Source organism: Metarhizium brunneum, chromosome 2, assembly GCF_013426205.1.
Source record: "Metarhizium brunneum chromosome 2, complete sequence".
Classification (NCBI taxonomy): Eukaryota; Fungi; Ascomycota; class Sordariomycetes; order Hypocreales; family Clavicipitaceae; genus Metarhizium; species Metarhizium brunneum.
Window position 1 is genome coordinate 4,165,963 of NC_089423.1, and position 24,610 is coordinate 4,190,572.

The 24,610-nt window shown below is 51.0% G+C and overlaps 10 protein-coding genes across 10 annotated transcripts; 5 read left to right on the top strand and 5 right to left on the bottom strand.

Annotated features, from left to right (window-relative positions):
* Window positions 1-1,621: 1,621 nt before the first annotated feature.
* Window positions 1,622-3,435, bottom strand: G6M90_00g042010 (uncharacterized protein; the record flags this gene model as incomplete). The annotated part of the gene is made up of 4 exons (XM_014692055.2): window positions 1,622-2,664; window positions 2,736-2,847; window positions 2,912-2,972; window positions 3,320-3,435. 4 exons carry the CDS (start codon window positions 3,433-3,435, stop codon window positions 1,622-1,624), a joined length of 1,332 nt encoding a protein of 443 aa, XP_014547541.2.
* A 483-nt stretch (window positions 3,436-3,918) lies between these two features.
* On the top strand, window positions 3,919-5,013 carry RCC1 (RCC1 repeat-containing protein; the record flags this gene model as incomplete). Its single annotated transcript, XM_014692056.1, has 1 exon — window positions 3,919-5,013. One exon carries the CDS (start codon window positions 3,919-3,921, stop codon window positions 5,011-5,013), a length of 1,095 nt encoding a protein of 364 aa, XP_014547542.1.
* A 74-nt stretch (window positions 5,014-5,087) lies between these two features.
* Window positions 5,088-6,801, bottom strand: rad9_1 (DNA repair protein rad9; the record flags this gene model as incomplete). Its single annotated transcript, XM_014692057.2, has 5 exons — window positions 5,088-5,246; window positions 5,298-5,932; window positions 5,991-6,354; window positions 6,422-6,622; window positions 6,688-6,801. The coding sequence occupies 5 exons, from the start codon at window positions 6,799-6,801 to the stop codon at window positions 5,088-5,090; spliced, it is 1,473 nt and encodes a 490-aa protein (XP_014547543.2).
* A 1,128-nt stretch (window positions 6,802-7,929) lies between these two features.
* Window positions 7,930-8,553, bottom strand: G6M90_00g042040 (uncharacterized protein; the record flags this gene model as incomplete). Its single annotated transcript, XM_014692058.1, has 1 exon — window positions 7,930-8,553. The coding sequence occupies one exon, from the start codon at window positions 8,551-8,553 to the stop codon at window positions 7,930-7,932; it is 624 nt and encodes a 207-aa protein (XP_014547544.1).
* Window positions 8,554-9,530: 977 nt separating this feature from the next.
* Window positions 9,531-10,059, top strand: G6M90_00g042050 (uncharacterized protein; the record flags this gene model as incomplete). Its single annotated transcript, XM_066130292.1, has 3 exons — window positions 9,531-9,641; window positions 9,729-9,792; window positions 9,893-10,059. The coding sequence occupies 3 exons, from the start codon at window positions 9,531-9,533 to the stop codon at window positions 10,057-10,059; spliced, it is 342 nt and encodes a 113-aa protein (XP_065986480.1).
* A 671-nt stretch (window positions 10,060-10,730) lies between these two features.
* RPL34B (60S ribosomal protein eL34) lies at window positions 10,731-11,415 on the top strand (the record flags this gene model as incomplete). Its single annotated transcript, XM_014692059.1, has 3 exons — window positions 10,731-10,768; window positions 10,854-10,977; window positions 11,227-11,415. 3 exons carry the CDS (start codon window positions 10,731-10,733, stop codon window positions 11,413-11,415), a joined length of 351 nt encoding a protein of 116 aa, XP_014547545.1.
* A 952-nt stretch (window positions 11,416-12,367) lies between these two features.
* Window positions 12,368-12,954, top strand: ndufaf3 (NADH dehydrogenase [ubiquinone] 1 alpha subcomplex assembly factor 3; the record flags this gene model as incomplete). Its single annotated transcript, XM_014692060.1, has 2 exons — window positions 12,368-12,593; window positions 12,743-12,954. 2 exons carry the CDS (start codon window positions 12,368-12,370, stop codon window positions 12,952-12,954), a joined length of 438 nt encoding a protein of 145 aa, XP_014547546.1.
* Window positions 12,955-13,787: 833 nt separating this feature from the next.
* Window positions 13,788-15,686, top strand: Rngtt (mRNA-capping enzyme; the record flags this gene model as incomplete). The annotated part of the gene is made up of 1 exon (XM_014692061.1): window positions 13,788-15,686. One exon carries the CDS (start codon window positions 13,788-13,790, stop codon window positions 15,684-15,686), a length of 1,899 nt encoding a protein of 632 aa, XP_014547547.1.
* Window positions 15,687-16,218: 532 nt separating this feature from the next.
* On the bottom strand, window positions 16,219-18,019 carry PHO8_0 (Repressible alkaline phosphatase; the record flags this gene model as incomplete). Its single annotated transcript, XM_014692062.1, has 2 exons — window positions 16,219-17,907; window positions 18,017-18,019. 2 exons carry the CDS (start codon window positions 18,017-18,019, stop codon window positions 16,219-16,221), a joined length of 1,692 nt encoding a protein of 563 aa, XP_014547548.1.
* A 3,281-nt stretch (window positions 18,020-21,300) lies between these two features.
* Window positions 21,301-24,268, bottom strand: chr4 (Chitin synthase regulatory factor 4; the record flags this gene model as incomplete). The annotated part of the gene is made up of 3 exons (XM_014692063.2): window positions 21,301-21,312; window positions 21,372-24,018; window positions 24,183-24,268. The coding sequence occupies 3 exons, from the start codon at window positions 24,266-24,268 to the stop codon at window positions 21,301-21,303; spliced, it is 2,745 nt and encodes a 914-aa protein (XP_014547549.2).
* Window positions 24,269-24,610: the final 342 nt, after the last annotated feature.

Here is a 24,610-nt window from a genome sequence, read left to right on the forward strand (position 1 = left end):
ACCGGGTCGCAGAAAGTCGCAAAAGAGAGGGAGGGGGGTGGGTGTGGTGTATGTAGGTGCCCTGGTGCCCTGGTGCCCTGGTGCCGTTTGAGGCTGTTCGGGGAGGGTTGGCCAATTGATTTGTTTACACCTCGGGACAAAACACGCCAGCTCGAGCCCCGACGGACCAGTCGACGCACGGCGTTGACCAGTTGACGGCCACATGCCCGGAGCCTGAAGAAGTGGCCAGGCACCGCTGCTGGGTAATACCTGGCTGCTGAAGCCGCTGGTAGGTGCCAGGCGAGTATGTATGTACCTTGATTGCCAAATTGGAGAGCCATTCAAGGTATAGTGACTTGTGCACTATATGTAATGCCTCCTCCTTGGTCAAGTAGCGTGTACAGAGATCAATGCGGCACCAAGTACATACATAAACCTCGGATTCTTGGAAGCTAGTGTGGGTCCAATGTTGGGCGGTGTCTGTTCAGCACCCGGTGCTCCATGAATCCCCATTGACGGTCCGCTTCTTTCAACATCAATGTTGAATCAAATGTTCTTGCAACCTCCAACGGGGACGCTACGGCCACACATGTCCAAGCATCTCTAGGTTGCCCTCACTACGTACTCCATAGACTTGCAGAAATGCATGTGCCACATGTGTATCGGCCTAATTGAACAAGAAATCCGAAAGCACCGCAAGCTCACTCCCCTTCTGTTTTCGGACGAAGCTGCCTCGTAAGTTTCTAACGACGCGGCTATTCCAGGACGTTCTGGTGCTGGTAGACCAGCCATGCGGAGTACAGAGGCGGCATCTAAGGACCGACCTGGGCGCCTACCTACTTAGGTACCTAGGGAGGTACTTGAGATTGGGCGCGATAGCCGCGGTAACTCTTTCTATGCAAATGCGACCATCTCTCCTCTAACCCCATGACTGCACCCCAAATCTCGATAAATACTCTCCCTGTTATAAATGTCAGATTGTTTGGCCGCCATCGTCAACACATCCACGTCGCATCCATGACGCGGGAGGTCGGGCGAAAGTAAATCCCATCTTGATTGGTGAAGATCTGGAGTTTTATGGGTCTTGATCCATTCTCGCGGCGCGTTCACAAGGCACTATTGGTTCAATGTTGTTTGTATACTCTTGTGCTCCGTACCACGTAGCGTAAATGACCGAGGCTGTTCCTCCAGAGCAACGAGTTGCTATGGACATTAGCAAGCCACTTGCACCAGATTCAAATGAGCGAGCTGTTCGAGCATGCTCTCCCTCAAACGTAAATAGATGTGGGTTGATGTCCGTATTGACGGCGGAATTATAAGCTATCGCGTCCCGGGCTTGTTACTGTACGGAGTATCAGTCCGTCACTTCGAAATGCGACCTGATTAGAGTAGGGTTTTCGATTTGCTGTTGTTGACATCATCCTCCAGGCCTGACTGTCACTTGAATGAGAATATCAGTCCCGTCGGGTAAGTTGAACAGTCCCATGCAGGGCATGCGAGGCATGAGCGTTCATCTAGAGGGGGCTTGCTCCTCTTCTGTTTACTCAGGTCTAATCATCTAAAGCCCCGTCGGCATAAAAGGAAAGGAATAGTCCTGCCATTCATATGACCTTTGCTTACCATTTACACACATAAAAAAAAATCATTTACCGTTTTCCACGTAACTCTCGAGAACCTTCTTCATCATCTGGTCGCCTACAACCTTGGCCTCCGCAAAACGAGGCTGGAAGAACTCTTGTGTGCTGACGAACCGTTTTTCCCACGTCTCAAAGTGGCCAAGTGAAACACACTCGGCCCAACCACGTGCTGCAAATGTAAACTCAAGGTCATCGCTTCGATACATCTTGTCTTCGACAGCTGTTTTTAATGTCTCATCCAGCAGCGCCGTATTGAGAAATAAGTGCTCTGTTACGCCAAGTCGAAGGCGGAATAGAGGCGTACTGCAAATCATATGATCGTATGGCACAATGCCCAGCGCGGCCCAACAGTCAACCATGGCCAAGAGGCTGAGATGGTTGTTTGGCCTGGGCGGTGCGTCTGTTGGTTTTCCAAGAGAGAATGAGGACAATATCGAGGGCTCGATCAATGGACGGGCACCCCAATTCGAAGCCGAGCCAAATACCTTATCCCTTGCATTGTACACTCTGACCCGAAGCCCCTCCAGATCACCTTTCAGCATGAGTTTATACAATGCCGTTACGCTCTCAGCATACTGAGCCACTTGTTTTCTGGCTTCAGGATTCAGGATGGCAAGGCCAGCGTACACGTGCCACTTCTGCCCGTAAATGCGAAGCATGGTGTTGATCTTGACGTTCTCAATGCCACCTACATAGCGATTCAATTCCCATGGAAACTGACTGTTTGCGTGCCAGGCTTTGCCCATGGACAAAAACGCGGCATGAGTAACAGCTTGTGTATCCGCAGTGATACGGTCGTGTTGTTGCGCTGTCAAGTAAACATACTTGGACCGCAAGCAGCTGAAAACAGCCTCCACCTTCCGCAGAGCCTCATCCGGCGCGCGATGTTGGATGAGAACCAGTGGTTGATTATGTGTATCAACCCCAGGACCGTGGAGTGAATGGCAAGATATGATATGGACATCGGGCGGCAGGTACTCCTCAAAAGCTTTTATTTCCGGAGACTTGCAAGACGTTTGGCCGCCAACGATGGCACCCATCTTCGTCGCTACCACGAGAGCATACACACGTCAGAAATATATACGAGGATGGGAAGGGCTCCAGTCATTGGGTGCATACAAGGGCCAAATTGCGCAATCACACGGTCTATGATGGCAGCTTCGACACTGTATATGATGTAGTCGCTGGCTCGTGACACATAATGGCCGTTGCGGCAGACTTCTATATTGCTCTGAAGCCATCCTCAGCACAGAACTAGGACTGAAAGCAACTTGAACAGGCAGTATGGGTCGTACTTTTCCAATATATTGTTCTTTGAGGCTATCGAATCTATCTTCTCTATCGCAAGCAAGAATCCTAGAGGATTGCTCTTGTTAATTTCCTATCTTCTCTCCTGTTAGCTTAATGGCTCACGAAGTGAATCCTTGGTTGCAAAACAAAATACATGTGTGATTTGTAGCTTCTTCAGACAAAAGTTTGTTAAGGTAGCAAGCGTTTACATCATTGAGAGCACGAGGCTTAGCTCAGGGACCGGAACGGCCCAAGGGCGACCACGAACAATGCTCGAGCCAAATGCGCTCTAGTCATCATTGAAGCTGGGAAAGGACGGCTGGGTGAGAGGCAAGAACAAGATGGCCAAACTTACCGATACTAAGACTATTTCCAAGCCTTTGCAGACCAAGCATGATGCTCGCGACACTTACCTCCAGCCTGCTGCAGATAGTCTATCGGCGTACATCTTGCCCATGTCGCCCATTCCAATCAATCCGACAACGAAATTCTCCATCCCTTCCGGGATCTGTTGAGATGTAGGGGCCATTGATCTGCTTCTTGATTGAAGACACGAGCAGAAACAATGGAACTCAGTATGCTTGCAAGTTGCGCCTGCGCTTTGCCCGTCTGGAAGCGCGACGTTCCCAGCTGGAGCTTGGAGACTTTGTGACGGATGAATGTGCAGAGTAGAAGTTGAGAAGAGGGAGAAAAAAATGCAGATTAATATACGAAACCACAGGCCACTAAAGTGGGCGCCAGTTGGTTAGTAAGCAGTTTGAGACCCTCACAAAAAACACCTCAGGACCCACTGACGAGAGGTTGCGGTCAGCCACCCGCATGAGAATACTAGAAGGGACGCATTACAGGCATGTACATAATATTTTTTTAACGATGCTACATGTTGTATCTCACCGACGAACATCATCTCAGCTTACCACCAGACTGGGAATTTCATAGTTGAAGTGGCTAGCTCGCTCGGCAATTCTTGTATTAGTTGGTATCCACTGACTGTTTCCAGTTTACGCTTGATATGGAGGATGTTTTCGCTATTGGGTCTAATGGATCTGGGCAACTTGGTATTGGGCATGAAGAGGATGTATCCGTTCCGAAGCAGGTTCATTTCCAACCGGCGCCTCTGGGCTCCCGTATAATGAAAATTGCCGCTGGCGGTAACCACACTCTTCTCTTGGATGAGTCTGGTGGCCTATTCTGGAGTGGTGACCCGTCTGCTGGAGCTTGCGGAATCTCAAGCAACGACTCGAAGATTGCGGTCTTTCGGCCAGTTCGCCTGGTCCATAGCGGACACGATGACATCAGAGGAACTCCTGTCCTCATCGCCGCAACATGGGAGGCCTCATTTATTGTTTCCCGCGATGATACCGGGAGAAGCACCAAACTCTTCAGTTTCGGGACCGGCATGAAAGGCGAGCTTGGTGCAGGAGAACTGATTGTTCGAACGCCCACAGCTACTCAACTACAAGACTTTCCTCCACCAGGGACAGAAATTATTGACTTGGCGGCATGTATGGGACATGTTGTCGCAGTGCTCGATAATGGCGATGCCTATGGCTGGGGCAATTGTCGGAAATCACAAGTGGGAGCACCCGCCGGCGTCATCTACAAGCCTCGGAGGGTAGCTGATATCGGATTCGGCGTACATCGCGCGGTTTGTACCAAGGAGGCGACATGTTTCTTTGGGGCCCCAAACAGTGGGCAGGTTCGCATATTAGGGTCGGACAAGTGGGGGATTGTCTCCAAGAGTCCCCGTGTAACATCTTCATGGTCAGATATTGGGGCAGGCTGGGGAGCCGTCTATATATTGAATCGAGACGGAACTCTGCAAGCGTGGGGGAGAGATGATCATGGTCAACTACCACCACCCAATCTACCTCGTCTGGAGCAAATTGCCATTGGCAGTGAGCATGTTGTGGCTCTGTCACAAGATGGCGATGTGCTTTCATGGGGTTGGGGCGAACATGGGAATTGTGGCCCACGGGTGGAAAACAACGACGTCAAAGGCCGTTGGAATGTGATTGCATCCTCGAAATTTATACCTGCGGATTCTCGGATTACTAGGATTGGTGCGGGCTGTGCTACCAGCTGGATATGCATAGGACGAGTTTGACTGCGTCGTATTAACTCCCTCCTCTACCCGGGCATCGAGGCGGCAGCCTATAAACCACTTCCCGCTTCATACTTCTAGTCCGGAAATAACGCGAGGCTCTTAACATCTGAAAGCTTTTGTGTCGGCTCCAAGTATGTTGACTCGGGGGCAGTTTGGGCATCTGCCGCTTCTTGGCGCCCAACGCTGGCTGCATGACGCTCTTCGATCCGGCTCAGCTGCAACGCTGAAGGGTTCTTTTGTAGGTTAGTTGGGTGTATGGTGAATGGAGAACATTGTAGACATACAGGGTCGGCACTATGATCCCACTCCAGCCTTGCGTCTTGTTCCACGTCTTCCTCCTCGTCTCTCACGGGCTCCCAGCCATCATCATCTACAAACAGGCTTTCTGAGCGGATAGTGGGCGGTGGTGGCTTCTGAGACGGCCGTAGATCAAAGGCACCAATTCGTGAAGCGCTGGCCCTAGCAGCGCTTATATGTGGATGGGGCGTTGGGTTAGGTACCGTGGGTTTCGCGATAGATGGCGCAGATTGTGAAAGCTGGTAAGGCTGTATATTCGTGGTGGTTTCGTTTGGTGCAACGCTGGTCCTACGAGAGGCAGCCTCTAAACGTGGACCTGATGCTGCTGCTGCTGTTGCTTTGCGGCCCTTTTTCGTCTTTTGGGCTGGATTACTTCCACGTTCCCCTACTGTCATTATAAGAAACTCGCAAGCCAAAGCATCTCCAACATAAGAGAGCAATATGGGTTTCGCAGGGAGAGAATATCGGGCAGAGATGGCATTTCCAGTGATCCCAGCATGTTGAACAATGGCGCGAAAGTCTTTGACAGAAATGACGACATGAAGCTTATCCTCAACGTCGATATCATCAAATTCATCTGTTTCAACAGCAATGGAGGTCTGCAACGGCTTTTTTAGCACCGCTGCCAGTCGATGTTAGTGCTATGTGAGTTCTCCCAGAGGTGACGAGGTCTTTCATACCGTCCTCATTAACGGTTTTTTCGCTAAAACATGTGAAGTTGACATGGTCACCGTCAGTATTGATATCCAAGTACTCGATGCCGGGTCCGAAATGGTCCATGAGCTGACGAAGCGTCCTTGATGATATTGTCCAGTGGTGTGGTGCATCTTGTCTATTAAATTTTGCGTGAACGGGTACAGCCACCTCGAATGGCAAGCGATGAGTTGATGTCAAGCCATTCCGAAACACAATACGGGCGATGAAACGGCTTTTAATGCCTTCCCCATCCTCGACGGTGATATCACACCTGTCGATAAGTGTCTGCTTCTCCGCATCTCGTTGACTCTCTGAGCTTGAACGACTGCGAAATAGTGATATAAGTGACTGAATACGTCATGGAAATTAGTACTATGTGCAGAATGATATATTCTAACAAAATCTAGGACGGTACAAGAGGTATGAGGGCAGATAGAGTGGTTGTAGAGATGATTTCAAGAGCTAGGGAGTCACCAACCCTGATATATAGTGTGCAATAGAATCTGTCGCGAAATTGGCCCATGGGCTGACATTGGTATTTAGAGAAGAATCTGTTTGTGGCGAACTTGAAGCTCGCATAGGCGGACTTGGAACTATTCAAGGTTGTAAGAACGAACTATAGAGCCCACGCTGTTAGTGACTGAAAAGCATGGGGCCCGTCTCCTCGGAGCACGATCTTACTGAGTCTTTTCTAGCTTCTAGGGATACATCATCGCTGAATTTGTTCAGACATATCAGTGCATCACGAAAGGCAGACACGCCTTCTTCGCTCAGGGTGAAGGACAGGATTGCCATGATACGGTTCGGAGGATGCGTCGGGGTTCATGTCAGCCAATAGTCAACGAAGCAATCATGCAGATGCGGTACAGGTAATTCCTCCGGGAGAGACAAGGAGGCTACCGATTCGTTTGGTTAGTTATCAGAGTGACGTGAAATGCTCTCAGTGTGTGTGTAGGTGTTACAAGGATGGAATCCGGGAGGACACGGCACAATGTGAAATCAATTGATGTCTTGGTTCAAATGTTTAGCCCAGACAGCTCAGCCAGCTGGCAGCTGGGCCTGTCCCTGGAGAGGTCTGGTGGGGCCTCCCTGCCCACATGTGCCTCAACCATGCAGCTCCAGGCTACTACGCGCCTAGCTCAACCCTCTGAAGGCGCCCGCAGCGGATTTGATTGATATCAATGTCTGGTCCCATGTGAAAACGTTGAAGTTAACCGTAGCCATGATTCTTTCCATGTCTTTATTCCAACTTGAGGTCCCCCCAAAGGGAAACCCTGCCGAGCAGCTTTGAGACAAGACTCGATGACAGTTCAACACAATAAAGCTCATACTTCCGGAGCAGGAAATATAGATGTCGCAATCTCTATTTGAATTCTTTGGTAGAACAATCATTCTTGAGGATCTCCATGGCTGCAGCGTCTCTACATAACAGTACAGTTTCCTTTGTTCTCCCAAAACAGTGGGGATGCAAGCAGTATCAACTGTGATAAATGAAACCGAGCAATAAGCGCAAATCAGGGGCAAAAACAACACAAATTCGCATAGAAACCCGTCCCGCCGATTCAAGACCGAAACACGACATTAGGGTAAATCTCCGAAACGCCAACAATGAATCCCTCCATGGGTATTCTTAAGAATCATATCCGCCTCAAAAAAAAAAAAAAAACGTACGTCTGAGATCGTGACATACCCTCTTCTTGTCCTTCGCTGCCATTCGCATCCTCGAAAACGCGGTTACCCATTCGGGACCGTTCATAGAAGAAGAAAAAACCAAGCAGCCAGATCGAATGATTTGCTACTTTAAAGCACCTTGCACGATGGACGCCCGCGCAATTGCTCTGTACAGCCAAATTGTTGGATGGAAGCGGCCTGGAACCATGCTGGGCGAGAAGTCACCGCTCAATGAGCAATATGGTCGTCATCCTACATGACCGTAGAGGCCAATAGGCGCGACTCAACGTCATCCATTCCCATGCCATCCATGCGCGGCCCCTCCATATTTTGTAGTCTTGACTCGATCGTTTGGAATCGGGGTTCGTAACCACCCGCTCGAGCCTCCAGGTTTTCCATTCGCTTCTCGATATTATCCAACCGTTGCTCGATGCGTATAAACCCTTGAGCGATGTCATGGCTCAGCCGATCCAACTTGTTTGTGAAGGAGCGAATAGTCGTTGCTAATGGTGCATTTTCTTGGCCTGGTGTTCCAGATGGAACGCGGGGTTCGTGATTATGGCGAGGCTCCTGCAAAGCGAATCTCCACTGATTTCCGAGTTGCACCTCGCATACGGCTTTTGCACGAAAAGGACAGTCGATCTTGCGTGTGGAGGGATTGCGCTTCTTGGCTGTACTGTTGTACTTGACTCCACCCCGATCACATACCAGGTCATAACGCGTCGGCTTTCCGTCTCGATAATTAGATGCGCGAAGCTTGACAATTCCATATCCCTGATCTTTGGCGACCCTCTGAACCGAAGCCATAAGATCCTCGAAAGATCGAAATATGCCTTCCGGGGGTGGAAGCAGAGCTGGCGGCGGTGTGTTCGGCATCGCGATGGATTGGGCCACGGTGGCGCGACTTTTGAAACAGGCACGGGAGGGGAAGAAGAGAGTGCTGATAGTCAAGGTCGCAATAACGACGGCCGTTCTCTGTCCCTGTGTGCAAATAGTCGGGGAGGCAGTCCCAGAAGGATTGCCGTGTCGTTTGGATGCGGTAAAAGCTTGGTACAATCGACCCAAGTGCAAGAGGTTGGGCTGTAGGGATTTTCCAATCCGCACTGTCGACGAGTTAATAAGGTTTGGTGTTGATCCGGTCCGGCGAGTGCTAGCCAGTCACGGTGCAGGAAGGGTCTGGCAACAGGGGTCTCCAGACCCCGCTGGCACCGTGGACGACCGCGTTGGACACTTTGGCTCGCGCAATATTCCACAGTTGTACCTTCCAACCTACCTAAAGCTCCTGGAACACAGTCTACAGGAGCTCTCATCTACAGGTAAGGATGAGGCCCTCATGTGGTCTGCTATTGCTGCATTCGCCAGGTGCATTAATTAATGGATTATAAGCAATTGAAGGGTCTTCCAGACTACACTAGTGCGCATGAAATAGAAGGCACAAAGTATTAGTTAATGCGTCTTGCTAAGCCTTGTTAATAGATGGGATATGCGAGGATCCTCGGGTTGTCCCCTTTCTGCTTGAGCATCCAGGACTTGGGTAAAGCTCTGGTTTCAACATGTTAATAAACGGGGCAATACTCCATGGGAAGCAATGACTAGGGTGTCAATCTGCCGTCACAGAGGTTGGGTCGTGTCGGGCTTTCCCTCTCCCAGCCCCACAAAACAATTCCCCTACTCTTCGCCTCATCAACTACTGCCTACCTAGGTAGATAATATCACGACGACGGCAAGCCAAAGCCTTGCTATACGACTGGAATCAACAGTACACACGACACGTTCCTATCGTTTCTGTGCGTTACCGTCTCTTCAAATATATAAGATCAGTGGACGCGTCTGCAATATTACTCCGTTGCGCAATGAATCATCAGCCAGGAGCATCAGCTGGCTTGCCTATAGGCACCAGCCAATCCATGGACGAGGCTCAGTTGAACCAAGCAATGAAGCGGCTCAAACTCCTGTACATCAAAGTACGACCTAACTTTCTTTCATCCCCATTTTCTCCATGTCTAGAGTCACCCTGTTATTCCATCAATACTAAACAAAGTCTACCTTAGGCGCGATTACTGAGAGATACCATTCCCAAAATGCTAGATCCTCTCGTCCAAAAGCAGCCGTCTCGTAAGTCTTCCTAAATAGCCACAGCGCATCATTCTTGGACTTATTACCAACGGGGTGCCTTATCTAGCTGATATTATGTTCAATGCATTCGTGAAGGCAGTGAGTGACGCACAGATGGATGTGAAGGACTTCACAGAGTTGATGAGAGATGAAACAACCAAACAAGTGTTTGCTCAAGCAGAAAAAAGCAGGCAGGACAATCCGCTCGGTATCAAGCAATGGAGACATAAAGACCACCCGGATTGGTTCAAGATGGATAAGGATTAATGCAACGGGTTCTTCTTGTCTCTATATGTATTCTATTGGGTCATTACTGTTCGGCGCACTCGGTTAAGGGATATCGGAGAGGAGCCAGGAAGTTTCAAACTTGTCGCTTGCACTTCTGTCACAAGATCATTCTGACTTAGTCACTCTCATACTGTGTGACCTTCGTGACACTTACCGCGATTCAAGCCAAACAATCCTTGGATACCTGGGGCAGATGGCTCACCGTTGCTGATCGAACACCCAAAGAGCAGAGTCTCCTTAAGTTCGTAGCGATGCACTCAACTCACCAAATCCAGACATCCTGCTGAAGGATCGCGGTTCCAGCACATCGTCACTATGTTCAGAATATTGTAATATATATCCCCATACTATAGTGATTTATTTGACTTCTGTAAGTCATTTGCATTGGACATCGGCGAATCCGAAGTCTGCGAGGCTTCACGGAACCCGCCAGCTCCACTCGACCCCTCTGCCAGCAGCCTCTGACGAGCTGGTAGACTGCGGCATCCACGTGACTGATAGTGGGCCCAGTAACCCAAGATATTCACTCTGATTCGCTACATTAGCGGGCACAACTCTGTCTTTCTGCCCACACAAATTTTACCCAAATCTCGAAATTCATCGTTCCCCGGTGAGATCCTCATTGTACACTCCCAGCACGACAAGCAACAATGGCGACCCAACGAGTTACCTACCGCCGCCGCAACGGGTAAGTTTTATAGTCAGCGTCTAGATGCGAAATTAATTTCATGTTATTTGCATCCACGACCATACAGCTAACATGTTGTTCACAGCTACAACACTCGTTCCAACCGAACCCGAGTCGTTAAGACTCCCGGTGGCGAGCTCCGACTGTTGCACATTAAGAAGCGAGGCACTGTCCCCAAGTGCGGCGACTGTGGCTCCAAGCTATCTGGCGTAAGTGTTTACCGAACCCGACAACGATCTATTCGAATAGGAGGAGTACTGGTTGAGGGGATGGCGTGTTGCCAGATGGCATGACGGTTTCTCACTTTGTCATGAATGCGTTTGGGAACATGGCAATGGCGTGGCCATAGGGCCATACAGACCTAAACCTCAGTCTCAAGATCATTGGCGCATGGCAGCGGGCAGTCCTATCGCGAAACCGAACTTGGAAATCAGATAGCTAACAAGCTTTGGTACTAGATTCCCGCCCTCCGCCCCCGAGAATACTCCCAGATTTCGAAGCCTCAGAAGACTGTTCAGCGTGCCTACGGAGGATCGAGATGCGGCGGCTGTGTCCGTGACCGTATTGTCCGAGCCTTCTTGATCGAGGAGCAGAAGATTGTCAAGAAAGTGCTGAAGGAACAGGAGCAGAGCCAGAAGAAGAAATAAACATATTTCAGTGAAGTGTCGGGCTTACTGCGTGTTTGGCAAGGAACTCTTTGAGGGGAACGGTTCATTGCTTTGGTGTTCATTAGGACAAAAAGGGACTGCATGATACATTGGGGACTGGGCCGGAAAATCCGGTCTCCTGCTGTCGTTAAGACTGCATTTCTTTCTTGGTGATTCGAATGAGAAACATCAAGTTGGCACTTTTTCGGATCGATCACCAATGTGTTGCGGCAACGATTCAGCGCATTTGTTGTCCAGATGTGATTTATGATCATGATGTAATTGCGACCATGTGTAATACCAGCGCGCATCACCTACCAAGATATGTATACGTCCCTAGGGTAGGGACGAGTGAATGTCGTACAGAAAATGGCCTGAGAAAAAGAAGCACTCTCCCAAATTGGATGCTACCGTGCCTTCTACCATACTGACAGAATCGTCGCCTGCGCTCAATTTGTAGAATAACCATTGCTGTCAAATCGCGGGACAGGCTGTGCCAAAGTGGCGTCCCAGTGAATTTCACTGGAGCTTCTACAAACCAAGGACTGACGCACGCGAACTTAGAATGATCATACGCAACTACATCTTTATCCCACACTCCGGTACGCACGGCAAATCCGACCTCAGTTGTCTTCTCAGCTCTATCAAAATTACGATCTCACTCTAGCCGAGCAACGTCCACAAGATTTAAGTTATGACGAGTGCCCTGCGGTGCTGTTCCAGAGACTGGCAGCGTACATTCTGGGGCCGTAGCTGTCGCAATTGGTCTCACACGTTTCGGTCGCAGCATTCAGCTCTAGCCGCATCCTTACCCAGGGCTCGTACGCAGAATACTGGGTATGGGAATCATCTTCGAACACTGCAGACCTGTACCCGTTTCCTCCGCTCACGGCGAGATGTACCGTCCGAACCGCCGCCAACCAACTTTTCCGAATTGGACATGTTAGGGGACATGCCCGCGCCCTCCACATCGGTCGATGTTTGCATGTATGACGGGTTTGGCCTTAATAGCGGTCTTACAATCACGGGTGGTAATGGAGCCCTGTTGGTGAACGGGGAGGCCTTTGCGTGGAGGCCATGGGAGGCGACGGGATCAATGGAGCTTGTAAACAGGAAGGGTCAATTCGATCTCCCCAAGGAGGCATTCGGGATATTTGATCTCCTCTGGCCAAGACCGGGTATGTTCCAGCGCTCCTTCTTGGGCAAGCCCTTTTGTTGGCGAGGCTTGTTTCGCTATCACCGCCACGGTCAACCCAGGCCCCATGGCGGTGGCAATACGCCAAAATACATCCTGAGCCATCACATTCTAACGGGCCTCTTTACTTAGATTTACTCGTCATTGGTGTCGGAAAGCACAACCTGCCACTCAGCCCAGAAACTAAGAAGCACATTGCCGAGCAAGGGATGAGGGTGGAAGTTTTAGACACAAGAAACGCAGCTGCACAGTTCAACCTACTTGCCACCGAACGAGGGGTCTCTGAGGTTGCAGCAGCTTTGATACCCATTGGGTGGAAGGAGGGCGTAGGAGCTGAGGCATGAGGTGCCTCGTTTGGCAAATGTGTTGTCATGCATATTCTGATATTGCTTTGTATAGCCACACCGAATTCAAACGTCTTGGTGCTTGGCTTAGTGGCATGGTGTAGATAACTTGTATGGATATAATCATTGCATCCACCCTATGTGGAAGTTTTCCCCTATTTCTCCTCGGGTTGGGTCTTCATATTTTGTGTGCGCTTGAATTCAATCATCCCTTGACGTGTTTCGCTTGTGTGTTCGTTTCTGAATCCTCGAACAGCAAACCTCAACCAGTTCGGGCGTTAATGATACTCGTGGCTCTGGCATAGCTTAAAAAAATCATAAACTGGTGTCAAACCCGCACAATGATACATACCATCCTGCTGCTCAGCAATTATTGTAGTATTCATAACCGGGCGAGCTGGTTGCAGGGTAAGCTATTTGCATGCGTACCAAGTACCAGGCAGGTCCTCCGCAGAGCAGGGCCGCATTGCGGGTTTCCCGTCAAAACAGTACGGCGCGTTGTTCCTGCCAGTCTCAGTGGTCAGAGGCGCATACGTGACAATTGATTGGCCATGATCCTAGAAGCTTGCCCAACGCAGCCCTTTCTAGACTTCACCGTTCCTACACCCTTGTAATGATTTTCGAGAGCATGAATTTTCGCTCGAGGTACGCAAGCCGAGAGTCTAAAGCGTCACACGGTACTTGGCCGTCGCTGGTCAGCGAAACTGTCTCGCCCTCGTATGCCTGCCCTACACGCGGTGCGTTTGCGGCCCTGGGAAACTTCAGCACAGCCTGATATTAATCCCCAACACCAACATCGTCAAACGAGCTCTTCCCAAACAGCCTCACTCTAGATGGCTGGAGCGCATGAACCGCCGCCCACAGCGGGCGAATACGTCGACACGGGTCCTTATACAACGGACCCGCCCTTGCTGAGAGATCACTCGCAGCTCAAGACGTACAAGACGAGTCGTTTCGAGTATCCTGATATAAGGGTATTTTTCAGACCACATCCCAAGGCTGCAGAACTTCCAAGGACGCCTGCGCCGTTGCCGCTCGTGGTCTGCATACCAGGTCTGGGCGGTTCTGTTGCGCAGTTCTATCCGCTGTTGAATAGCCTTGTCGACCTCGCTTCCTGCCTATCCGTGGATTTTCCCGGAGGAGGGCGTTCACGATATGCTGTCACGTCATGGGATGCCTACACACCGGAAGCCTTGGGTGAATTATTGGAGCTCGTAATTGAGGATCACCGTGATAATGAACATGGCCAAGGCATAATCCTAATTGGACATAGCATGGGTACCATGCTAGCCGCGCAGCTTGCAAGCAAAAGTGCTTCGCATCAGACTAGTTTGTCAAAATATGTTGTCGCCGTTGTTGCGGTGTGTCCAACGGCGGGTCCCCCAGACCAGCAAAGGTCTTCTCTCTTGAGGCGACTTTTGTGGATGCCCGGCTGGATATTCTCACTCTGGCGAGCCTGGGACGGTATCGGAGGTCCGTACAGTCCGAGTGTGTCCCGTTTTGTAGGGAAGGAGGCAGATTTGGAGTTGAGAGTGATGCAATATCGGTTTAACCAACAGAGCAGAACCCCGGTCTGGAGACGTATGGCATATGGTGCTCTTCCAGTCCATGAGAATGGCAAACCCATAGGAGGGCTGCCCAGCCTTGATACGTGGGCCGGGGTGAAGGTGCCGGTATATCTTATTGCGGGCGAAGACGATCATTTGACACCACCGGGGGAGGTCGACAAGATCCTTCAGGTGCTGAATCATCGTACAAATAGCACGCAATCTAACGATGAACACACAAATCAGGAAGAGTTGGCAATATCGAGCCAGTCACCTACACAGGTTCCATCGCAGACCAGCGATACAATCTACGATCCTACAGAGGAGAGTTTTGCGACGGACAAGATTGGAGCGGACAGCATCGATAATGCTGATGATGAGCCGTCGACTCCGCTAGAATCGCCTGCATTTGTGCCTCCGCAGCCTGCTCACCCGACGCCGGTAGTCCAGTCGTTCGTGATGCCTTCACCAGCGAACCATGCTCTTCTGTACATGCCACGGTGCTCAAGAGTGTTGGCCGGGCTTATCTCAGATTTCCTCGCCTGTCATGTTACCCAAAGATTGTCCTTAGCTTGGCAGCTGCAGTACTTGTCCCGTGAGGGGAAATGGGACGTCAAGAACTTAATCAAGTGGAAGTCAGTCGCGCCGGTATCTGAAGAAATTGGACCCGAGGGACGTCCCATTTTTCGCGCCTTGAAGACACTCAGAGAAGCCGACGACGTGCACTCCCCCTCTGAATTCGTTGGGACATGGAGTCATGTTGTCAAGGATGTCATCGATATTTCTAGAGACCAGCCGGTTTATGACCCGCGAGGCCTCGAACGAGGTGGTGTGCATTACCACAAGTTCCCCACTGTGTCCAAGATTCCGCCTCAGCCGAAAGAGGTCGAACTGTTTATCAAGCTTGTTGATAAGTTACGGAATGCCCAGATGGAGCGGGCTGATAAAGAGGGCTGGGAACATCCTGAGAAGTGTGTTGTGGGCGTACACTGTCACTATGGCTTCAACCGTACTGGCTACTTCATAGTGTGCTATCTTGTTGAGCGTTGCGGGTTTAGTGTCCAAGAGGCGATCGAAAAGTTTGCACAGGCGAGGCCAAATGGAATTCGTCACTCACACTTCTTGGATAGGTTGTATGTGCGGTACAATGTTGAAGAAGGACCAGGCCAGCAACCGACGCCATGAAATTCGACATGCCAGATCTCTTAAACGATCTCAGAGACCCCGAGAAGCCTGCTCCGGCCGATATCATGCAACTGAGTCCGGTACTCGCCCGTTAGCGGCCCTTTTGCCACATTCGTGCCGAATAATGGGGTTGACAGTTACATATTTCTGTACTGATGACGCATCACTTTCACTTCACTTATAGACACTGACTTGGTGATGTCATGATTTCACTTTATGGTTAAAGCAAGGCGTTTCGAGAGCTTCCCGGGCAACCCTTTGCATAATGTTTTATATACAATCGTCCATCTAATGGAATCAACTTACATCTTACCGTGCACATCCCTGGCGAATGCGACTAATAATGAGCACACTAAACAGTAATACCAAAACTCTGCTGATACGCTACCCTCTCTTCCCTGACAAGATGAACGGATGTCGATGTCAATGTGGTGGGTGTGAATGCTTGCAACCCCCCCGGCCCCCTTTGCTGGAGGCATGAACTCGTAAAATTCGCAATATAAATGTGAAATATCCCGCTTCCGTCTCATCATCAGTCTTCAAAGGTATGATACTTATCGGACGCCCAATCTCCAGTCTTTTTTGGATCCTGAGTTGCATGAAATCTGTTGTCGCCGCTGATCCGAGCTTTCTCTTGAAGTTCCTGTGTGATCTCATCAACATCTACCTCTAGATAGTGGCTGAGAAAGTGTCCTATTTCGGTATTCTCAACGTTGCCTCGAATTCGTTCAGTCTCTGGGCCGCCAGAGCTGTAGACATTGACGTCGACGGCTGTGTGACCATGCGTGCTCCAGCCAACGTGTGCACGAAGAGAGATAATAGCAGCAAAGGTATTGACAGAAGCCTCGGGGTCATCAGCAAGAAGCGAAAGCTCATCATCGGTGGCATCAGTGACACCCAGGCCGGGAATAACAAGCTTTTCGTTTATCCATGATTTGAGCTGTTGCTTGGAAATAGAAGCAGGCATGTTGGACACATGACTCTGTAACGACTTAGCCAGGCTTTCGCACGAGGCAGAGACATTGGCGAGTACATGCGGATACCAGTTATAAACTGGAAGGTGGCCAGGCTCCTGGAGGGCGGTAGCAAGCCCACCGGTCTCATGGTCGCTGGTTGCAACGAGAATGGTTTCAGTAGTAGTGTCATCGATGAAATCCAACACGGCCTTGAATGTTTTATCGTATTCCAGGACCTCTCGTACCTGAGCGGCGGGATCATTGATGTGGCCAGCATGATCGATTCGGCTACCCTCGATCATGAGGAAAAAGCCTTTATCGCTTTTGTCAGTAGCCTTTTCCAGAGTACGTAGTGCAGTCTGGGCCATTTCGCTGAGACTTGGATAAACGTCATTCATGTTCCTTCTGTCCAGTTCGAAAGGGATGTCTGATGAGGCGAACAATCCTAATAACGGCAAGTTGACATTTTGACCTGCATGGAGAGCATCGAAAGCCGGGCGGCTGTCCGCATACGACCACCCATACTTTTCCTGCGCCAAGGCAACGACATCAATGTCATCCAAACGACAGCTGCCGGCAGTAGAGTTGGGCATGAAATGGCATCGTCCACCACCTAGCATGAGGTCAACTGAGCGGCCAAGAGGTCCATGACCGACTTCTTGCAAGGCAATGGCGTCCTGCATCTGCCTAATCAAGACATGACTTGCAAAGCAGGCCGGCGTTGCGTCGGTGATGTCGGTAGTGACGACCAGCCCCGTGGCGTACCCGGCCCTCTTTGCAGCTTCGAGAACAGAACCACAAGGCTGAAAGTCGGGAAGCATTGAAATGGCACCATTGTAGCTCTTTTTGCCGCAGGAGAAGGCGGTGGCACCAGCGGCACTGTCGGTGACCAGGGAGCTGCTTGACCGTGTCCGACTAGAGCCCCAGAAGTGCTTGTCCAAGACGAGTGTGTCGTGCTCAGGGAGACTCTCGACGTACTGACGATAGCTGCGGGTCAGTGATAATGAGGCAGGGCCCATGCCGTCTGAGACCATAAAGACAAGATTGCGCTTGGTTGGTCGAGAGTCGGGGTCTGGCCTGGACGTCTGTTGATCATGCTGGGTGGTGATGGCTATGATAATGACGGCAGCAGTAGCGATCAAGGCCCAAACGAAAATTCCGATTTCGCGGAGTCGTGACCACTTTGAATCCCTTCGGCTATGATGACGTCTGCCATTTTCATGGGATTGGTTCTCGTTGCCGAGGAGTGGGCTTTGCTCAGACTCCTGTTGCGAGAACGGTCAAAATCTGAGAGCTTACTTGGGGGGGAAGCGAGGGAGGAGAGGAGGAACGGAGATTTCTTGGGTATGGCTAGGCTGGCAATAAGTTACTTACCATGGATCAGCAAGTCGCAGATGGGGCGGGTGATTGGGGGATTGAGGCAGGATCAGGCGGCATCGACAAACGCTGCGTGCTGGAAGAGAGGCCGCAAAACTGCTAGCAGACGCCTCCGATAAGTAGAGAAATAAAAAAATCACAGCAGGAAAACCAGGCGATATACTGACACGGTAAAGAGGACGTTGGAGAAAAGGGGCGTAGATGGTAGAAAAAGAATGAGTCTTATAGGATGACACATGAGAACATGAGGTCGTACTCGTGATGCACAAGACGGCACCGGTTATACTTTCAGGAACAGAAAGGTTGTCATAGCCAGCCAGCCACTTTGGCCGCCAGACCCAGACCAGGACCACCGCAAGCCAAGGGGCCACCCGTCAGCCTTTGTGATCAGCATGCATGTGTGCATTATTTTAGAGTGTGCGTGCATGTACAGGCAGTCTGCCGCCACAGCCAGTGACCCCGTGCTTGCTTGGCCGGGCGCCACCAAAAGCGATCCGAGCCAGCTTGTACACACCTGGGTAAAGTACCTAGGTAATTACGGAGAGTACATTGTTTAGGTAAGTCCCGAACACGACATGGACCCAAATCTCGAAGTCTTCTCCACAGGAGTCACAAAGTGGGCGCAACTTCCATCGCCTTGCAACAACACTATTGCACAGTAAGATGCAGACTACCAATTTTGCGAGTCACGAAAAGCCTTGTGCAGAGCTGGCATCGCCAAGCGCGCACACCCTTCACGATTGTTCTCGCCACTTCCCGGTGCTCAAGTCTGGTGCACGCCACCGGTAGTTGCATTACATGGCCAGCTGACCCGCCTCGCGCTAGAGCTTCAGGAACTCTGAATGCTCACATGCATCTGCAGCTTTGCCCAATCTGTCAATTCACTTGGTCGAGTTGGGAGCGCCTATACCCAGGCAAGAAGCCAGGCTTGGAAAATGGTGGTCTCGGCCAAGTGGCCACCCAATTCACAACCCCCAGGGCGCCTGGTCGACGAGAACGTTGATTGCCCCGATGTGATCCGCTAGGAAATTTGGTGCAACACCGTTGAGGATGAGAAGCATATTGAGAGACTCTTGACACGAGTCCACCCGTCACGCTGCCACAAGCAGCAACCCCCAAGGCCAATGCTCTTCGACGAAGAAGGTACGTGGACAGAACTGCCAACGTGGGACAAAAAAGACACCCGTGGCCAATGCCCAGACACAGGCCCTGGGCCAGTAGAAAGTGCCAATACTCGGAACATACGGAAATCGCAAAGATGCCCACGCCCAGCAGAACGGTACCGAGCAAGAAAACAGCACGGAAATAGCCTGCATCCTGCATCCACGAGACGGCCGGTGAGGGTGCCCACGCAGAAGAGGAGAAAGACATTGATTGAGCCTATCCACGACACGTCGCTCGGTGCCCTGTGCAAGGCTTGAGTGTAGTATGTCTGGAAAGTGCCCAAGGAGTTGATCCAACCCCTTTAGTCGGAAAACAGAACAAAGAAAGTCAGCTAAAACATGGCCATATGGTGAAACTGTACATCTGAAAGGGGGTAGGGGGAGCAATTCACACAGCACCGCAAGCATCCGAGTCTGTTGTGGTCCAGTGTATGCATGACATACCATGTATTGAAGATGACGAGATGACCAACAAAGCCTAGTTGTCTGCGTTAGTAGTCCAGGGAACCATCCAGAGGGACCTGAGTCTGGGTCCTCCATGTGGAGGCGATGACGGGAAACAAGTTGAGACGAGTTGCGTTCTTGTTTCCCTCTTCCTTTGAGAAGTTACAACTTACATTGAGTCCAGGCCAGCCAACCACCGTCTGGAGGAGGCCCGGGGTCGTAGCTTGATCTCGACACAACCCGGTTTACAACACGACTAAGAAGAGCACTTGGCAGCTGGGTTTCGGCCATGGTGGGCTCGTCCAGGCCGAAATCATCACCGTCGTTTACACCCATCGGCGTGCCATGACGTCTGCATCCGAGGTTTATATAGACATGCCGCCGGCTATGAGTATTAGCCCGGATGCTCCGCTCCGGGCCAGCACACAATTTCGTTAATTATTCATTAATGTAGTCCACAGGGTTCTGGGAGCAGTGGCAGATCGTGCACTCCTAGTCGAAGCCTCGGGAGTCGGGAACATTGAAAAGGTTTCGGCTACGACACGGCACGGCACGGCACGGCACGGGGTATGTGGGGTCGGGAGTTGCGTAACATACCTAGTAGTATGTACCTAGGTGCGGAGTATTTAACGACAATCACCCAATAACGATAAAAAAAAAAGCCTCGCGAAGGCTATCGTTACAGGCCTGGCTTACTGTAGTTACTAGTAAGTATGCAACTCGCTTGGATGTAAAGGAGAAACCAGCGAGCGCGCCGTCTCACAGAACTGAAATCACCACTAGCATTTGGATGTTAGATGCCTAGGTAGTCAAGATGATTCTCCTTTCCCGACATTTCCATGGTGTTTCTGAGCGCCTAGTGCCTCGCAGAGTCGCTCTTGTCACCTACATGTACTCCGAAGAGACTCGGGAGAAGAGTCTCGCCTTTCCCAATGAATACCTCTAGATACCTAGTAGGTAGGTTTGAGGACGTCAGTTGAGCAGCTATTCGGCATCCACGCCTACTTCTGTGGCCATTCTGTGGTACATTGTTCTTCTGTGGTATTACCCTTCACACTTTAGATTGCAACTCCTCATAGTTAAGGTTGGATCAAATGACCCTTGTGTCTCGCCATCGGCTACCTACCTGGGTAGATACTCAATTACTAGGCAAGTAGGGCATCAAAACATACGGCGCCCACAGCTCTTCATGGTAAGTCTATTCGCTCAAGAGGCTAGATGTTGCCTACATGCCTTCTCGTTTCCCGTCTCTTTGTACGTACTAGTTAAAATATGTAGAGCAGGGGCAATGCTAGATATAATTCGAGTGCAAAGACAGGATCTCAGGAAACCGTGGTGCGAAGTGGCCAGAAAGGTTTGGCAAGCTGCACCAGACAAAACCCTTGCGCGCTGCAAAAACGTCTTACAAATGCCCCCTTTGCATGAATCTGGTGCATCATCCATTCTCTACACTGCCAATGCTGCAAGCTCGCATTTCTTCCATCACACATCATCGTCCCACTTTATCCAGCAATGGAAAAAGATAACCTCTCATTAACTGAAAATGCATCACATCAAGTCCCCGCCGAGGTATCCAATCCCACTACATGACACTATTGCTAGCCGTAGCCATAGCCGTTGCCGCACTTGCAGTAGTAGAACGTACCTGTCTATTCGACCCATCTCAAACATCATTCACATTACGACCTGACAACCCATTGTTAGCCTCGCGAATAACTTTAATAGGCTAGCCTTCTGATACTTACACAGTCGCCATCTTGCTTCCCCTGTGGAATTCCCATATCTTCAAACGTTGCAGGTCCTTTGGCAGGCTTTGCAGGGGCGCTTGCAGCACTTTGAGTAGCGGGACCAGACGGATGATTCGCCTCAGAGGGTCGCTTTCCCGTGGCATTTGGCGGAGCACTTGCTGGTTTGCCGGACACAGGGCCAGGCCGATGTTGGCTAGATGTTGTTTGTCCAAAGCCCGTCGACACTCTCGGCGGCTGATGGGTATCCTGTGGTGGCAGGGAACTAAGTCTTTCAGGGCGACCTGTGGCTCCTGGCACTCTGGAAAATCGCTCATAACCATGGGAATTATTTCTAAGGTCATGCTGTGGTGGCATCTCCGACGCAGGGCGTGATGATGTACGGGGTCCATAGTCTCGCCCGAAATCGGCGCTAGTTGGCGATACCGAGGAGTATGGCTGTTGGCCGGGTTGTTTCTGTAACTTTCCGCCAGCCATCTTTCCGCTAATGGGAGGCTGACCGCTGTCTGATCGACCATACATGGGATCACCGGGTTGAGGCCGTTGACCGCTTAAACCAGGTCCAGGGCTTGATTGTCTGTACGCGCCAGGATGACCCTGAGGTTCCCACCCGGCAGACGCAACTCGGCTTTGAGGAGGACCGGCTGGTGCAGGAGGCTGCAAACTACCTGTCGAGTGGGATATGGGAATGGGACGCGGCCCAGCAGACTGAGGCTTGATACCAAAGGCACTTGATGGTCTATCTGCTTGCGGGCCATGAGCAGGCTGCAGACCGTGACCGTATCTTCTTCTAGACGGCGCCGGAACATCGTCTTCAGGATATGGCGCTGTTGAATGAGGGCGGTTCACGTTAAGAGGTGCGGGCCTATCGTCATCTGGATACGGTGCCGCGGAGTGCGAACGCATGGGCTGCGGTGCGTTTCCTTCGAGTCTGATATTAAAGGCTTGAGGTCGATCAGTCCCCACGAGGGAGGCTCTTGATGGATCCGGGAGGTTCGCCTGTTCCGAAACAATGGTTGGTTTGATGCCAGGAGACGGCTGAGGAGATAGACGCGGTGAAGCCGTTGCCGAATGAGATTTTGTGTACGCCGGTTGCGAGAGGTGTGGTTTATTGTCTGTTGGCGAAAGCGGTGTCGTTTCACTCAGTGTGGGCATATGCTGAGGCTGCTTGAAACGATCTGGTCGCTTGCCTCTCTGGGAACCGTGCTGAGACTTGATTCGTGTTAAGGTCGTCGTCTCGTGGTCTTGTTTCGAGAGGCTCTTGTCATGACTGAGAGATTCCAGACGGCCAATGGCATCCTTGTTTCCATGATCGGCTGCGAGCTGATACCATTTTCGCGCATCCGGGATACTCTGGTTCACGTGGATGCCGATTTCGTAATAGTAACCCATAGCGAACTCGCCAGTTGGAAGCCTAGCGGCAGCAGCTTCCTGTGCATACTTGAAAGCGAGCTCCTCGTTCTTCTTGAATACACCTTCGTAGCCAAACAAAAACCATCGACTGACGCCGAGAGCAGCTTCTGGAAGTCCTTGTTTGGCGGCCAAGCCATAGTAATGCAGCGAGTAGGACGGATTAAACTCGCAACCGAGTTGGCAGAGTTCGTAAGCTTGACCCATCTTCAGTTGGGCTTTGGCAAACCCGAGATACGCCGCTTTCTCAACATACATTTTGGCTGTCTCCAAATTATACGGCAGCAGACCGTCGGGGACGTTGATGTCTGGCAAGTCGCGTCCTACCAACATGCCGTACACGTATGAACCTTGTGGCGCGTCCTCATCAGAGCCATCTGCGGCAGCCCGAATACGTTCCAGCCCGACAGCATAGTCCTTGGTCTCACCGTGCTGCCCAAGGAGACTCATCATGCCCATACGATATAGGGCTGCCGAGTCCTTCAAGCTCATGCCTTTGTAGTAGTGCTCTTTGGCTTTGGACATGTCGTTGGACTGCTCATAAAGCATGCCCATGCGATACTCAGATCTTGCGTTCCCTAGCTCTGCTGCTCGCTTGTAGCCGCTATACGCTTCACGTTTATCGACCCGGTGTCCAAACTTGCCGAACTCTAGCCACTTGGAGCGCATGTACAAAGCCTGGGGATGCTCCTGTCCGGCCAAGTAATTAACGATATTCAGCGCGTCTAGTCGTAGTTCGTGTTCGATGCGAGGTGTAGCTGGCCGGGGTTTTTCTGCAGATTCTCGTGCCACGGCATCCATGGCAATTTCGGCCCAGATCAGGACGTCCCCAGCCCAGCTGATCTGCATCCTCACATCCTGCGAGTGCAAAACGTGTTTGCGAGCATTCCACAGAATTTCCTCTTTTGAATCATCGGCCGGAGGAATGTTGTCGCCAGCGACCTTGGGAAACGGAGAAAAAGACGGGGCATCGCGCCCCATGGTGTCAAGTCGCTGTGCCCGACCCTCGGTATCTTTGTATGCCGTTATATCGCTGTCGACTTGGGTCGTAACCGTGTTTGGCACTCCTGACTGATCAGTTTGGGGGTAAGAGTGACGTGGCGTGATTGTAGACAGCGATGGTTGTCGGCTGTATTGTGACGGGGCTTCGCGAGTTTCTCGCTTTTCACTATCTGTGGCCTCTAATTCTAGGCGCTGCAAGTCATCTTGCATATTTTGGGGAACTTGAGGGGTGACCCTGGACGTTGGTGATAGAGAGAGCTGTTAGCATGGCGCCCCACAAGGCCAACAATAGAATCCCGAAACTCAGCAACAATGAGTATCCGAACCGAACCAGAATCACGCTTCAGGTAATATGCAGGCGGGATAGACAACCTAGTAGACATATTGCGCGGAACGTACCTCTGCGGAGAAGGGGCCACGACCTCGGGCAGGTAGTAATCATCGAAGCCTCCGGGCACGAAAGTCGCCCCGAACTGAGGTGCCATCTCGCTCGACAATGACGGGGACCTGGCTTGGGCTTCTAATAAGGAAACACGGTTGCGGGTTAGTCGTCTTTCACTCAAACGTAAATTATTTACCCATGAGGGCGCAGTTTGAGCATTCGTAGACTCAAAATAGAAGGCTCGAGCCTTAGGATGCAGGTTCGGGTTAACGCAGACAGATGAGGCGGTCGGTAGGTACCAAAGTAGGTCGGACGTCAAGTGCTCAACTGTTTGGAAATGCGGTAGGACTGGTTCGGGTTCTAACCGTTTTATTATTGACGCACAACTCGGCCGCAAAGAGGGAGGAGGCAAAGGTAGGTAGGCATCAAGACAGCCAACAAAAGT